The 13193-nt window shown below is 46.5% G+C and overlaps 1 protein-coding gene across 1 annotated transcript in view; it reads left to right on the top strand.

Annotated features, from left to right (window-relative positions):
• LOC144175375 (MAM and LDL-receptor class A domain-containing protein 1-like) overlaps positions 1 to 13193 on the top strand; it is a 167082-nt gene that overhangs the window by 27123 nt on the left and 126766 nt on the right. The window contains exons 7-11 of the mRNA XM_077704458.1: positions 2486 to 2592; positions 5785 to 5878; positions 6160 to 6318; positions 10696 to 10841; positions 11678 to 11800. Of these exons, the coding sequence (XP_077560584.1) occupies positions 2486 to 2592; positions 5785 to 5878; positions 6160 to 6318; positions 10696 to 10841; positions 11678 to 11800 (629 nt within the window). The remainder of the gene's footprint in view (positions 1 to 2485; positions 2593 to 5784; positions 5879 to 6159; positions 6319 to 10695; positions 10842 to 11677; positions 11801 to 13193) is intronic.

Raw genomic sequence — 13193 nt, forward strand, 5'->3', positions numbered from 1 at the left:
ATTAATACACGGCCCCAAATTCCCTCCGTCGTTGTCGCTCGTCGTTGCCGCTCGCTTGTGGGCTACTTCTGTCCGCTAAACAGCGAGCGACAGGTGACGGTGCGTCGCTGCCACTGTCGCTGTCCCCGGGGGCCTGTGTATAAAGTTTTTGCTTTTCGCTCTCGCCCACACTACCTGTTTGCTCTACCTGTTCAGTTACATTTTTCGCGTAGCTCGTCGCAGTCGCTGCATGTGGTTACTCCTAATGCCATCCAACGTTACTATAAGCACTCCACTAAAGTGACGTCCAGTAGCGTTCTATTGCGCAAAGCCGCGCCTGGCACTACTTTGCCCTCATTAACATTTCAGATTGGCCAATCCAAAATCGTGAGGCTTCCCTTGACGTAATCAAATTCAACTCACCCTGACTTGACCCGCCTAACACTTAACATAATATAACGGTTCCTAACCTTCTCTAACGTTACCTTACAAACAAAACTGAGCATGTAAACGTTTTAAATGTTAATGCTAACTACTAAATTACCAAAATAACAGAAACAAGAAATCGAAAGCCACACAAGAGCCTGACTCGAACATCGCCGGCCGTTTGGATTCGAAGCTCACGTAACCCTAATCCCCGCCGTGCCAGATAATCCGCACCGCGCGAGCGACGCTGCAAGAACATGAATGCCGTCGAACGGCCTTCTAGTCACTGCGGTTACTATTTGTAGCACGGAAGCACTAGAAGGGTCAACACAAGAGACCAGTAAACGTGTTTATACGCCCAGAAGGGCGCTACATACCCACTAAGTAGCACATTCCCGCAGACATAAAAGGCTTGATGAAACTGCTAATGAACTCAATCACTTAAGTTAGTCAACTAAATAAATAAATAAATAAATAAATAAATAAATAAATAAATAAATAAATAAATAAAAAAATAAATAAATAAATAAATAAATAAATAAATAAATAAACAAAAGACAACTTTAGCTAAAGTTGCCGTCTACGAGAAGCCGGTGAGGTGTGGTTATCGGTCAGATTTTATTGTACATGCATCTGTGCGCATGCTCTTGACGAAGAGGGAACAAACGTGGTAGAATAATCTATGGTACAGCGGAGCAGAAAAAAATGATACGCGATATATTGCTAAATTTGTAGACTGCGTTGGTATCTGCTCTCTTACTCTCGCAAACGTGACGCTTGGCGTAATGAGCCCGCCTTGCCTCGGTATTAGAATGCCGCAACAGGGAGTTTCACGAATGCCTTCGCACGCCATACCAGTTGTGATTTACGTCCTAAATGTCTGAGGGATAACGTTTGCTCGCTTTAGCAACGGAATTGTTGCCTGTCTCTCCTTTTGTTTCACCCCAGTATCGGCATTTTTTTTTGTCATCGTTCCCATTACTTCCTCTTTGTTCCGGCGCGCTGTGTGCCGGCCTACTCGATTCTACCACGCATGCCGCCGGTGACGAACGTCACAAGATCCGTCGAGGCAAAGGCAGCTGGGGAGCCTCGCTTCGACCTATCGTCGGCCTGTCACCGCCGGATCCTTAGCACTCCGCAAACACCTCTCTCCACACGTTCTAACCAATTTGTCCTGCCTCTGCTATCGCTCTATCTCTGTTGAGAGAGACGCTAAGATAATCACAGTGCTGCAAAGATTTTTCTAACATGTTCATTTATTGTTTACGCAAAAATGAAGTGAATTGCTGGGCGTAGTGGTTGTGTAGCCCCTGAATCGAACTTGAGACACCATCATTTTCAATGCAAGAACTCTAACGTGTACAAATATTCAAACAACGGGAAGTTTTCACAGAACTGAACATATATTAGGACCAGATATAAAACTGTCGAAGCAAATGCGAATAAAACATTGAAGATGTTCGATACGTTTAGAAATCTCAACAAGGCACGTATAGGATCTGGTATTCCACGAATTTAGCAATGTCAAAATGAACGAGGAAATATTACCTTAGAGCCTGAAGAAAGAAGGAAGCAAATGATAGCAAACAGAATGGGGTTATGTGTGCAGGTAATTATGCATTACATTTGTACATTTGTCACTCATCAAAGGAATAGGAAAGCGCTTCAAATGGCCGTATTTTAAGTTTGCCGCCGTCTTTGCGAATTATATTCTGGACCGAAGACTCTGTATTGTCTGCTTCAAGATCGTGCAAAATCGTCTGCATTCTTTGCCCAATGACACATCCTCCACTGACGCGCTTTCTTGTAGCAGTTAATTACAACGCGCCACGCGAGGCCGAAAAAATACCGCGCCGCACCTGCAACCAACCAGCGGGGGCTCAAAGTTTAAGAAGTTGCCGAACGTTTAAGAAGTTGCGGCTGTACCTTTCTTATTAAGGTTGCATTGTCTTTTTTTTTGGGGGGGGGGGGGGGGGGGTGGGGGGGGGGCACTGACACCCCGGCCGTCGGTTCATGCGTATGACGCCTCTCTTTACCGCTGGTGGATGCAGTACTTACGGAGGTCTTTGCGTTTTTTCAGGAGATTCCGGTAAAGTGCAAACCCTTTGGTACCGAACTTCCGACATTTTGGTACGCGGACTGTGGAGCGCCGCAGACATGGCTTTCAAAGTGGAAGAAGGCTTCAAGGTAAAGCCACGCCAACAGGCTGGATAGCAAATTACCATGACATCAGCGTATGAGAGTGTAGAGTCGCAGGGAAATGGGACGCAAGCATAAAAACACAAACGGGAAGAGTTGAATAAGAAATATGGTCGCCATCCCGCCCTGCGAAAGTGGATGTCCAGCGAAGCTGTTATAAGTAAGCCACTACAAATGCTGATGGGGGAGGGTATGAAATGTTTCTCGCCGTTTGGGCGGGCTTGTCGCTTCCGCTCGGCTTCTCTGGTGGCAAATGCTGGGTTCTGTCTAGAATGAAGCATGCGCTCGGCGTCTTGGCCAAGAGCTGCTCTGTTTAGTGACACTGGTCCTGCCTAGACCTGAAACATAATCTGCAAACATAATTGTCACCAGGAAGACATGAAGGGGGAGCTCCCATTGTTCACAGGCACCTTAGCATTCATAATGGGGTATCGGTGCTTGTTTTATGCTTTTTTAAAACAAATACTGAGCTCTATGCTGTACGCCTGAATTGCCTGACGCATGCTTTCGGTGTCTTAGGCGAGAGCTTCTTGGTCGTGCCTGGGGTTTTGTTTACGACACCAAATTTTCCGACCAACTAGAGGTTAACAGCGTTGCTGTGGCAACTTTCCTTGCGATAATTTATTTGAACGTTCTTGCGTAACAGGCCGAGTGGATGCTCCGCCAACTCTCTCTTTTAAGTCTATAATGAGCCCTTGACAACGAAGTACTCCGCTACGGCTTCCGTGCCCTTCCTTCTCAATCTAAACAAAAATGTGTTGAGCCGAAGAAACTGCGGGACAAATCATGAAAATTTGTCTTGTCTCAAAGGCTTTGTGTAAGGTCAGAACCACAATAAGGAGTACACGACCTTCGCCTATTGCTTTAAAGGCACTGCTACTATCTTGGACGTTACTCCGCATTGTGGGGGGGCTTCGCCGGCATCCACCCACTACGCTGTATGCACGGCCGAAGTGCAGCAGTACCTATCTTTATACTATCAGGCTCCATTTCGTTTTATCACCCAACTTGCATGTTCGTACCACAAATGGACATCGTAATTACTGTGCCTGTCTTCAAGCGGAAGGCACGCACACCAGCCCTGGCTCTAACGTTCTTTGCCTTGGAGCACATTATTGACAACTTTAGAGCCCACACCCAAGCTTATGCCGATGAATAATGGGAGCTACATCTTCGATGGCCCAAAGGCGATTCCTCCGTCACGCCCCACATTTTTAGCCCCACTTAGCCGCAAGACAAATATGTCTTCTAAACTGGGTGGACCGTGCGTCGCTTATCGTTATATTCTAAAGGAGCTAGCCAATCAATGAGCTTTCTTCGTAGACTGCAGGTCAGTTACCAGAAGAACAGATGGCCTGGAGAATGTTTTGCACATTCAAGCAATACCAAGGTAGCGCTGCGCATACTAGCAGTTGATTCCTGCACATTGAGGTGTCGCCGGTAACGCCGCAGTTGACATAGCGGCCTTATCGGCCCAGAGTCTGTTTTCAAGCTCTGCCAATTTAACTCCCTAGAAATAAACAACACCTCCCCGAAGGGAATCGTGAGGAAGTGCGAATGCATTTCTTGCGCCGAGAGTACACGGCGTAGTAATTCTGCCATCGCCTTGAGAGGCGCAGTACCGGCGAGGGGGAGCTGTCAGGCGAGGGGAGAGGCGCGCGCCGAGGGTGAGTGCAAACCTAACGGGGGGAGAGGCGCGCCAGCTGCACAGCATGTGACGTCACGGCGCGAGGAGAGGGGGAGCAGACGCAAAGGCGCCAGCGCGCGGTCACGTGGGAGTGTGACGTCACGGCGCGAGGAGCGGTGCGGGAGCCGGCGCGGGCGCGCGCAGCCACGGCGCGGGAGGCGGAGCGCGCGCGGGTCACGTGGGGTGTGACGTCACTGCGCCGTTGCTACAGACGCTCCTCTCCGCTCCTCGCGCCGTTGCTAGGGGAGAGGAGGAGGAGCGCGGATGACGGCGGATTCAGGGTCGCTTATAAAGTGCATCGCACTTAAAAATGCGGTAAGTTTTGTATTTCTGATAGCCTGCGAAACGCTGGTCCTTGTCTGGGCTGACGCTAAATAGTAGTACGCACCCCTGCCCCTAATCAATCGCACTGCATGTTCAGGATGCCACTTGTGCTGAACGTGGGCTTTGCTTTCACGAGGGATTCGCTCTTCACAAAATTTCGCGGCCCTTTTTTTTCACCGCTTTGGCCTGAATGTAAATGAAGTACGTACAGGAGCATGTCGAGCATGTCAACAACGATTGTTTGAAATTCCTGATGCTTGGGCAGATGCTTATTACACTCTCCGTGTTTGTCGTGTGACATGGGACAAACTGAGGGCTGTTTTAGGTTTTCTGGAATCCAAGTGAGGCTACGTTGGCTACCGAAGTCCTTTTGGTGTTCCGTGAGAGCGTAGATCAAGACAAAGTTTTTTGACGGACTTAAGGTTGGGGCTCTGTTGGTGTGACTGAAAATTGGTTTTTGTAGTTTTATATTTTTAGAGATTTTTATCCAAATTCTTTACTTCTCATACATGGCAGCAAGACAGCGGAGACGACTCAGCTACAGTAACAGTTAACATTAAATGCATTCGCTTTGTCTCTATTTCTTTTTGCAGTTGTGCAGCTAGACGTTGTGCATCCGTACGACAAACCCGCATATACCCCGAAAATAGAGCTCGTTAACTTTTACAAGTTAGGGTGCATCAGTGCCCCATGTTACAAAAAAACCAATTCATTGGTAGAACACCCAAACACCCATTTACTTGCTTTAGAGACTCACTTTTCAGAAGATAAAAGAAAGATAAGTAGAGTATTTTCAGGTCGTGTGGACTTGGGGGGGGGGGGGAGGGTTCAGTAAGTAGATCAGTGAATAAAAAGTTACACCTTGTAATATTTTGGCAATACTGAAGATCTAGGTGCCCAGGGTTCTGTTTTGAGGCATTTCTTACAGTATCCAATACTCATTTTGTGACACACAATAATCTCTTTCTAATTAATTCCGGTAAAGTCCGAGAGGATTTATTCAGATTTTCTCCGCATAACAGCAGTCGGAAAGTAAGTACAGATGCTGTACACGCGCAAGTTTCTCTTTACGGCCGTTGTGAGACAGCGTTCATCAGGTTGAATTTATTCGTTCCGTGATGTGCAAGACATATCACACGTGATCATCAACACAATTTCCTTCTATGCAGGTCAAGTTTGAGGTTGCCCTGTTACAAAATGCAACCGACCGGCCGTCCTGCGCTATCGATGCCATCGAGATCCGTGACTGCAGTGGAAAACGAGGTAATTTAATTTTTTTGACGAATTAATCTCCGTTGCAACCAATCCTCTCGTACCGCCCAAAGTAAGGAAATTGCCCCTATAGTTACGAAGGTTGTCACTCCAACATATTTTTCAAATGGTTAGCCAGTGAACGAGGAAGTCTTTCAGTCAGGCACGCCGATATAACAGCTGATATTCTTAGACAAATTATCTATTATTCCGCCACGTTTTAAGCCATCGAGCTTTATATCCTGTATCTCACCACATTCTTCTGAATATACAACACTTGAATTTCTTTCCAGAGCCTTCCGACCGGCTTTGCGATTTCGAGGATGGCTGGTGCTCCTGGAGAAACCTTGACAGGTGGCCTTACGCGCTTGCCTGGACCATGGGTGGGGGATCAGTAAAGACAACCCTGACGAAGCCGCCAAAAGACCATACTTTCGGCGCAAACAAAACGGGTAAGGTACCACCGTACGCGAGTCGCATTCGCTGTGAAGAACCACCTCAACATACTCAGGAAAACGACGACCGTGTTTCTTTCCTAAATTAGGTTCATGAAGGCAGAGAGATAAGGCTTTATTGAGCCAACAGGGTTTGCTTGCATGGCTTGCCACGTGTGTTGGGGATGATGGTCATGTAAAGTTTGCATTCAGAAAGGCCGGGACATGCACAAAGGCCGGGAACAACCGTGTGTCATTGTGTTGAATCTTCGTAAGGGCATTAAAATGTGAAAGACCAACATGGATTCAGTTATGGGCGACGTCACGTCCGTAGACTACCGTGCTCAGGGTTTCTTAACGTAAGGTACCAAGGCAGACCAGACGCAGAGATCGCCAATTCCTAAAGTGCTGAGAGCGGGCGCCCGCATAAGTCTTCTTCGGGATCGTTAAACACTGAGCATGTTGGACGTACCGGGCAGGCAGCTTGCCCAATTTTGTAATGGAAGTGCTTTGTGTAGGTCACAACTAAATTATTCCGACGTAAAACTTGTTTTCTAAGCCTGCGCACGCCGTCCAGTGTCTGAAACATTAGGCCTAGATAGCTGAGCTTTACAACTCCTGTCTTGGAGCTCCTCTGTTTTCGATTGCGTGTGCGAGAGCCACAGTCTGCCACCTAGTAAGAAAAAATCCCCCCACCTCCCCGAAGGGGATCATGCGGAAATGCGAATGCATTGGGTGCACCGATGAGTGCGGTGCGAGTAATTATTATTAATGGCGTACTTAATGAAGAATCGCTATCAAGGCGCCAGGCGCGCGCTCCACTGCATTATATAGATTCCGAGCGCAGCGAGCGGAGAGAGGGTACGCGGAGAGGAGAGAGAGCCCGCCGAGCTCCGCGATGCGAGCGCCCTCACACGCCCGAGCGCGCTCCTCCTCTCCCCTTGCCCTCCGCTACTCCCGCCCGAGCTACCACCTGCTCCGGTTGCTAGGCGTGCCACAGCTGTTGCTAGGGGCAAGGAGGAGCGCGGAGAGATAACACCTGCGGGCGCACGCCGACGGAGCACGACAACCCCCGACTAAGAAATGCATTCGCATTTAAAAGCAGAGGAGGAGAAAGAGGAACTTGCACGCGCTTTGAACGAGGAGGAAGTAGAGAAGAAGAAGAAGAAGGCGAGCTTGCTCGCGGCATCTCGTGTTCTCTCGCGCAAGGTACACCTACGGGCGCACGCCGACGGAGCACGACGACCCCCGACTAAGAAATGCATTCGCATTTAAAACGCCATGGCGTTTGTGTCGTGTTCGGAGGCGCCTAGATTGTCTGTCATGGCACGGAATATCACAAGCATGTGAATCACTAAAGCGTGCCTGGGTCCGGAGGTTGTTACATAATCGATTGAATGATTATATCAAACCATCCTCGAGTGGTGCAGTCATCCACGAGTTCGGGAAGATAGATTGGCCGCACGATGTCGCCCATCCAGTATGGAGGCTACAGTACAGCGCCAGAAGCAGCACGTTGCACTGCCATCGATGATGTCCTGGGGCCAAACGTTGTGGTGATTGCAGTGTATGTTGATAGAAGTTATACTCCCTAGGTCGGAAATGTAAGTTTCGCAGTTGTTTACAATGGGCCCGAAGATGTATATTTTGTCGGGGGGAGAAAAACTGACCTTTGCATCTAATTCCCGGAACAGCAAATGTAATTTCTCATGAACATCACCTCCGTGTTGGGTACAGCCACCTTCTTTCTTGTACAATATAAAAAATGGGGGTTTTATGCGCCTAAGATGCTCCTGGGATGTGAGGCGTGCTGTAGTGGAGGCCTCCAGATCTTCCACCGAAGTGTCGACCCACGGGCATTTTAGTTAACCGGCTTCATCAGAAAAAAATGGTGGCCGCGGTCGGGATTGAACCGGCGTCCTGGGTTTTGGGAGAACAACGCCTTGGTAAGTGACACGCCGTGGTGGGTGGCGTCCTGTACAGACAGCAATAAGTGTGCGTCAGAATTTCCCCACAGGCGCTGTTTTTTCTCAACACATAATAAAACAGCTGAAACTACTTAAAATATTGGTTAAGCGAAGTTTCTTTATTGTCCATCTGAGCAATACAAAAATTGTTATTTTTGAAATACTGTATCTTTTTCAATCAGATCTTTTCATATCGGTTGGAACGAAGGTCATCTTAATTGCTGTACCTTTGTTGTAGGAGGCACGCAATGACAGCTTTAGAGAATCTTGGTTGTCAGTAAGGCATTCCGTTATTCATGGTTCGTTAGAACTGCCTCGTGTCGCTTCGCATCGCAAAAGGAGTTTCATACAGGGCAACATTAATTGCCCCCTCCGAATCAGCGTGCCATGTTCTTGTCGTACATGGAATCTTTGCGACGAGAACACACACGGCGCGACGTTTACATTACCTGGAGGCGCCCAGTCTGCATTAATTCCTGGAGACGCATAATAAGCGGCATCTGACTCCCCAGGAGCTTCACCTATTGGGTGTTGATGTGCAGGTCACTTATACAAGTGCTCAGAAATGTTACGCCAGTCTTGCTGCGCATGCAATAAAAACGGCCTGGCTATACGTCCCGGTACCTCACAGTCGCTCACCCAGAAACACGCTCAGAACGCCCAGCGCAGGGCTTTCGATGGCTGCGCTGCAGCCCTGATGGTTTTATTTGGCAATTTCTGGCTCACGCCGATAGTGATGATGAAAATACACGCCATAGACTGCAAGCAGCCTCGCTGCTGGCACGTGGCGAAAACAAATTTTTTTTTATTCAAGCGTGCTGCGTTTACTCCGTTTTTTAGAAAATTGCCGAAGTTTTGTATGGGATCAGAGGCTTACAAAAATACCTTCGTAATCGATAAGCGTATGGAGGAAATCAAATCAAATCAAATCAGTTTTTTCCAACACTAATTGCGGATTTGAAACATCGGCTTCCTTCAGTATTTGAGCTTTAATTATTATTCCTTGTCTATACACGTGGCAAACAGTAACTGGTTTCTTCGACGTATGGTTGTTCTTTTGGTACTGGCAAGCGAAACACTTAATGCTCAGATAACATCTATAACAAACGCATCGCTAATTCTCTGTACTTTATTGGGGTCTGGTAAACCGAGAGAACTATTCCTGAAATGCATGGGAGCTTAGACATTGGAAGTTAATTGCACAAATACTGGCACCACCGACGTTTTCAAATGCTCATGTAATACTCAATACATTTGCAAATTTACCCGCCGCGGTGGCTCAGTGGCTAAGGCGTTGCGCTGCTGAGCACGAGGTCGCGGGATCGATTCCCGGCCGCGGCGGCCGCTTTTCTGATGGAGGCGAAAAGCAAAAACGCCCGTGTGTGCGAGATTTCGGCGCACGTGAAAGATCCCCAGGTGGTCAAAATTAATCCGGAGCCCTCCACTACGGCGCGCCTCATCGCCTGCGTTGCGTCGGCGCGTTAAACCCTACAATCAATCAACATTTGCAAATTTATGACTTCGCGCCGCGATGGTATTTTGTTACGGTGTTTTAAAAAAACGCACAAAGGGATTGCAATCGATGTTTTGTATGCTTTATGTAGACAGATGTGTTAAATATAAGGGGTTTTAGAGGAATCATCTTGAAATACGCTAGTTGTTATAACCTACACCTGACGTTGTCATTCTTCAGCAATTCTCCCAGTTCAGTCAGTGTCAATAATCGAGGTCCGTGATTGCAGATGTCACCATGCTTGAAGGCCAGTGTTCGGAGTTTTTTATACTCACTAGTCGAGAAACTACACATCAAAGAGAGATGAATGTGGGCAACCCTCACTCTTCCCCTCCTTTGCATCTCTAAAACTATTTGCTAGGCGGCACGGGCCTGAACGAACAAATTTGAGAAACATGTTAAATAAACGTTCTTGAAGGCTACTTGGAGCGCAATAAAACCTATTTTATCAATACGGAGCATTGATGTTTCAATTGTGATATTTTTATCGACGGTTAACTTGCTATCTTTCTGTAGATCCAGGATACGCTAATAGCACTGCTACAGCGCGATGAGGGAGAAAATGAAGTGTCATTTTTTCTACACCTGCCGTACGGGGAATTTTGTAATCAGTATGCTGAATATTGGCTAGAGAAGAGGCAGCTTATTGGGTGTCATTGGGTGCGAAGGACGAATGACAGACATTTGAGTCATTTGGTTTTTGTAGAGACTAATTTGACGCTTTTAATAAATGTACAAGTTGAAGCTGAACTAAATTTATCATACGCTGATGGCGTTACCTTTTGGTGCACTGAAATAGATCGCAAAGTTTTTGCGTTCAGGTTGGCGTTTTTCTGTTTTAACGCACACTGTGCACATACGTATAGTTGTGATTATGACTTTAATGACGACCAAGTTCTGTCACCTTCATTACAGGATCCTACATATTTCTGAGCAACTTCGAGCGAAGAAAAGGCGACAAAGCAGACCTTGTTGGTGAGATCCTTCCTGCGCATGATAAAATCACCCAGTGTGTCGAGTTTTGGTACATCATCAACGGAGGAAAGGATACTAGTCTCAAGGTAATTATGGCACCAATTATGGCAATTTTTACTGCTATATTGGCGTTGTTTAGGTTTTAAAGTGTGCAAAAACGTTCCAGGCAAACAGGTAACATACATTTGTGTGACATTGTTTCAAGAACTTTTCGAGTGCTTGACCGATGTTTAGTATGGTTACTATTCCGTCAGTGAGCTTATCCTACATTCTACTGAAACTAAAGATACCGAGTGTGAATGAAAATGGCGTTGGAGTGCAGTGTGCAAAAATAAAGGCGCGAAAGAATGTAACGTGTACCGCCACTAAAAAATGATTTCAGAATTGTTTTTGTTTCTAACAACGGACACTAATGTAGGAAGTACTAATGGAAGAACAAATAACAGGGTGACGATGGCAGGGATGAATAAGGCCTTTAGCCTGCGCCAAAATAGGCCATAGAGACGGTGAGTACACATCGAGAACTAACTAGCTTAAGCAACTTTTGGATGAGTTCAAGTGAAACATATTCTGTCAGTTCGGACGGCGATGCCTATGTGATCCTACGGGTTTGTTTGCACTATGCGCAGCCGAAGGGAGGGAAATGAATAGCAAGAGTTTCAGAACGGGGTAAGAACGGTTGGAACAATGCGATAATAAAAATGGGAACGGAATCTCTAAACGTGATGTGAAATGGGAACAGTTTAAATTATTTGGATGTTTTCATTTTGTAGCAAAGGGTGTTGGTGGCTTCAGCATACGCTCACGCCCACCTATTCGCAACGTACGCCGTCCCACCTGGACATCTGGGCTGTTCATGACAGTTTAAAAGTTTTGTATTTTTTCCGTAATTTCTGGCATAACAAACGGAATTTTACTCCAGGTTCGAGCACTGAAGAGCACATTGGACCTAGCCTCCCAGAAGCCTTTGCCGCTGTGGACACAGGAAGGGGACAGCTCCGTAACATGGAAGCTTGGTCGCATCGCCGCACCTCATAGCAGCAGGGTAAAGTGTGGGCATGACACTTTTAGGAATAGTGTTGAGGCATTCTTGCACTGCAGTATTACAGACTTAGCTTCTGATGAGGTAGGGAAAATATCAAAATATTTTTTTAGGATTGCATGAACTTGCCGGCGTGAGTAATGTGCAGTGATATTGAGTCCGGTTTCTGTACTAGGGGAGATCGAGGTAAAAATTGCTAGAACACCTATACACTCTTTAGAATGTGGTTACTGTTGAAATGCCAGTATGTAATTGCCGGATGTAACTTGTTATTATTATCATTATATTTTGTCTGCCAATTTTTTCTTATCTTGCTCTCGGTTGCAATGACTCCATACATGCCTCCGCTCGCATCGCTATGCATCTACAATAATTAGCGGGGACATACTTTAATATTCTCGCAAATTTTACTTCTATAATTAGCACGCTTAAATTCTCATAGATGCCTGAGTACGCGTCTTGAAAAGCCGGTTGCCTTCGACGGCTGCAATAAATTTTCTAAGACCGCCTTTATACTTTCCGCTTTGCATATTTTTCTACTCGCCATTGCGATGACTGCGCACGTATTTATGTTGTTATAATGAAGCAAAGAGAACATGGGAACGTGCTATTTTAGCGCATAATTCACTTTTGCTGTTAGCATATCAAAGTTACTCACGTAAGTTTTAGTAGATGTCTCAAACACTTGTTTACAAGTCAAAGCCACAACGCAACTTTATTTCCAACTGTAGTAATCTAATGCCTGCAAGCTGTGGCGGTGTTATGGTTGCGTGTTTGGCTCGCATATCGGAGGTTCCTGGTCAGAATATTATGGCACCCTAGTTCACCTAATTGTCTTTTAAACAGAATAATGCCTTTTTTTCGATACCGCAAGTTTTTTTTGGGCCACTCTAATATCGGGAGCCGTTGTTGTGCCGATGGTATTCCCGGTTTTCAACGTACCATGTTAACTAAAGCGTTTCAATGAACGGCCGCTTTAGGGGAAACTTGAAGTTTCAGCCTTCTGATTACGTCTCGTACTCTGCACAAGCAAGACATCAGCGCAGTTATCACCTCACTTTTTTTTCAATACTTGCTCGTATGATAAGTATACCATTAGCGAGTCCGATAGGCTAAGCAGCATTATTTACACAGACAAGAACAGCGCTGAATAACGTACGGATAGATAGATACGCAAACGTATCTTAACACAATGTACCAACAGAGACCGCTGCCTTGGCAGCTCTTCGGGTTCAGGAGCGCCACTGGGTGCCGATGTATTGAGTACGTACCATTCAGGTCGAGCGCATATTTTATTTTATGCGGAAGTATTACATGACTACGTTGGGAAAAACCCGGCTCCCTTGGCACACAAAATGGCAGACTGCTCAAAGGCAATACGTCAGGTCAGGGAATG

This window comes from Haemaphysalis longicornis, unplaced genomic scaffold (genome assembly GCF_048455015.1).
Source record: "Haemaphysalis longicornis isolate Haplotype H1 unplaced genomic scaffold, Haemaphysalis longicornis Haplotype H1 scaffold_3, whole genome shotgun sequence".
NCBI classification, from domain to species: domain Eukaryota; kingdom Metazoa; phylum Arthropoda; class Arachnida; order Ixodida; family Ixodidae; genus Haemaphysalis; species Haemaphysalis longicornis.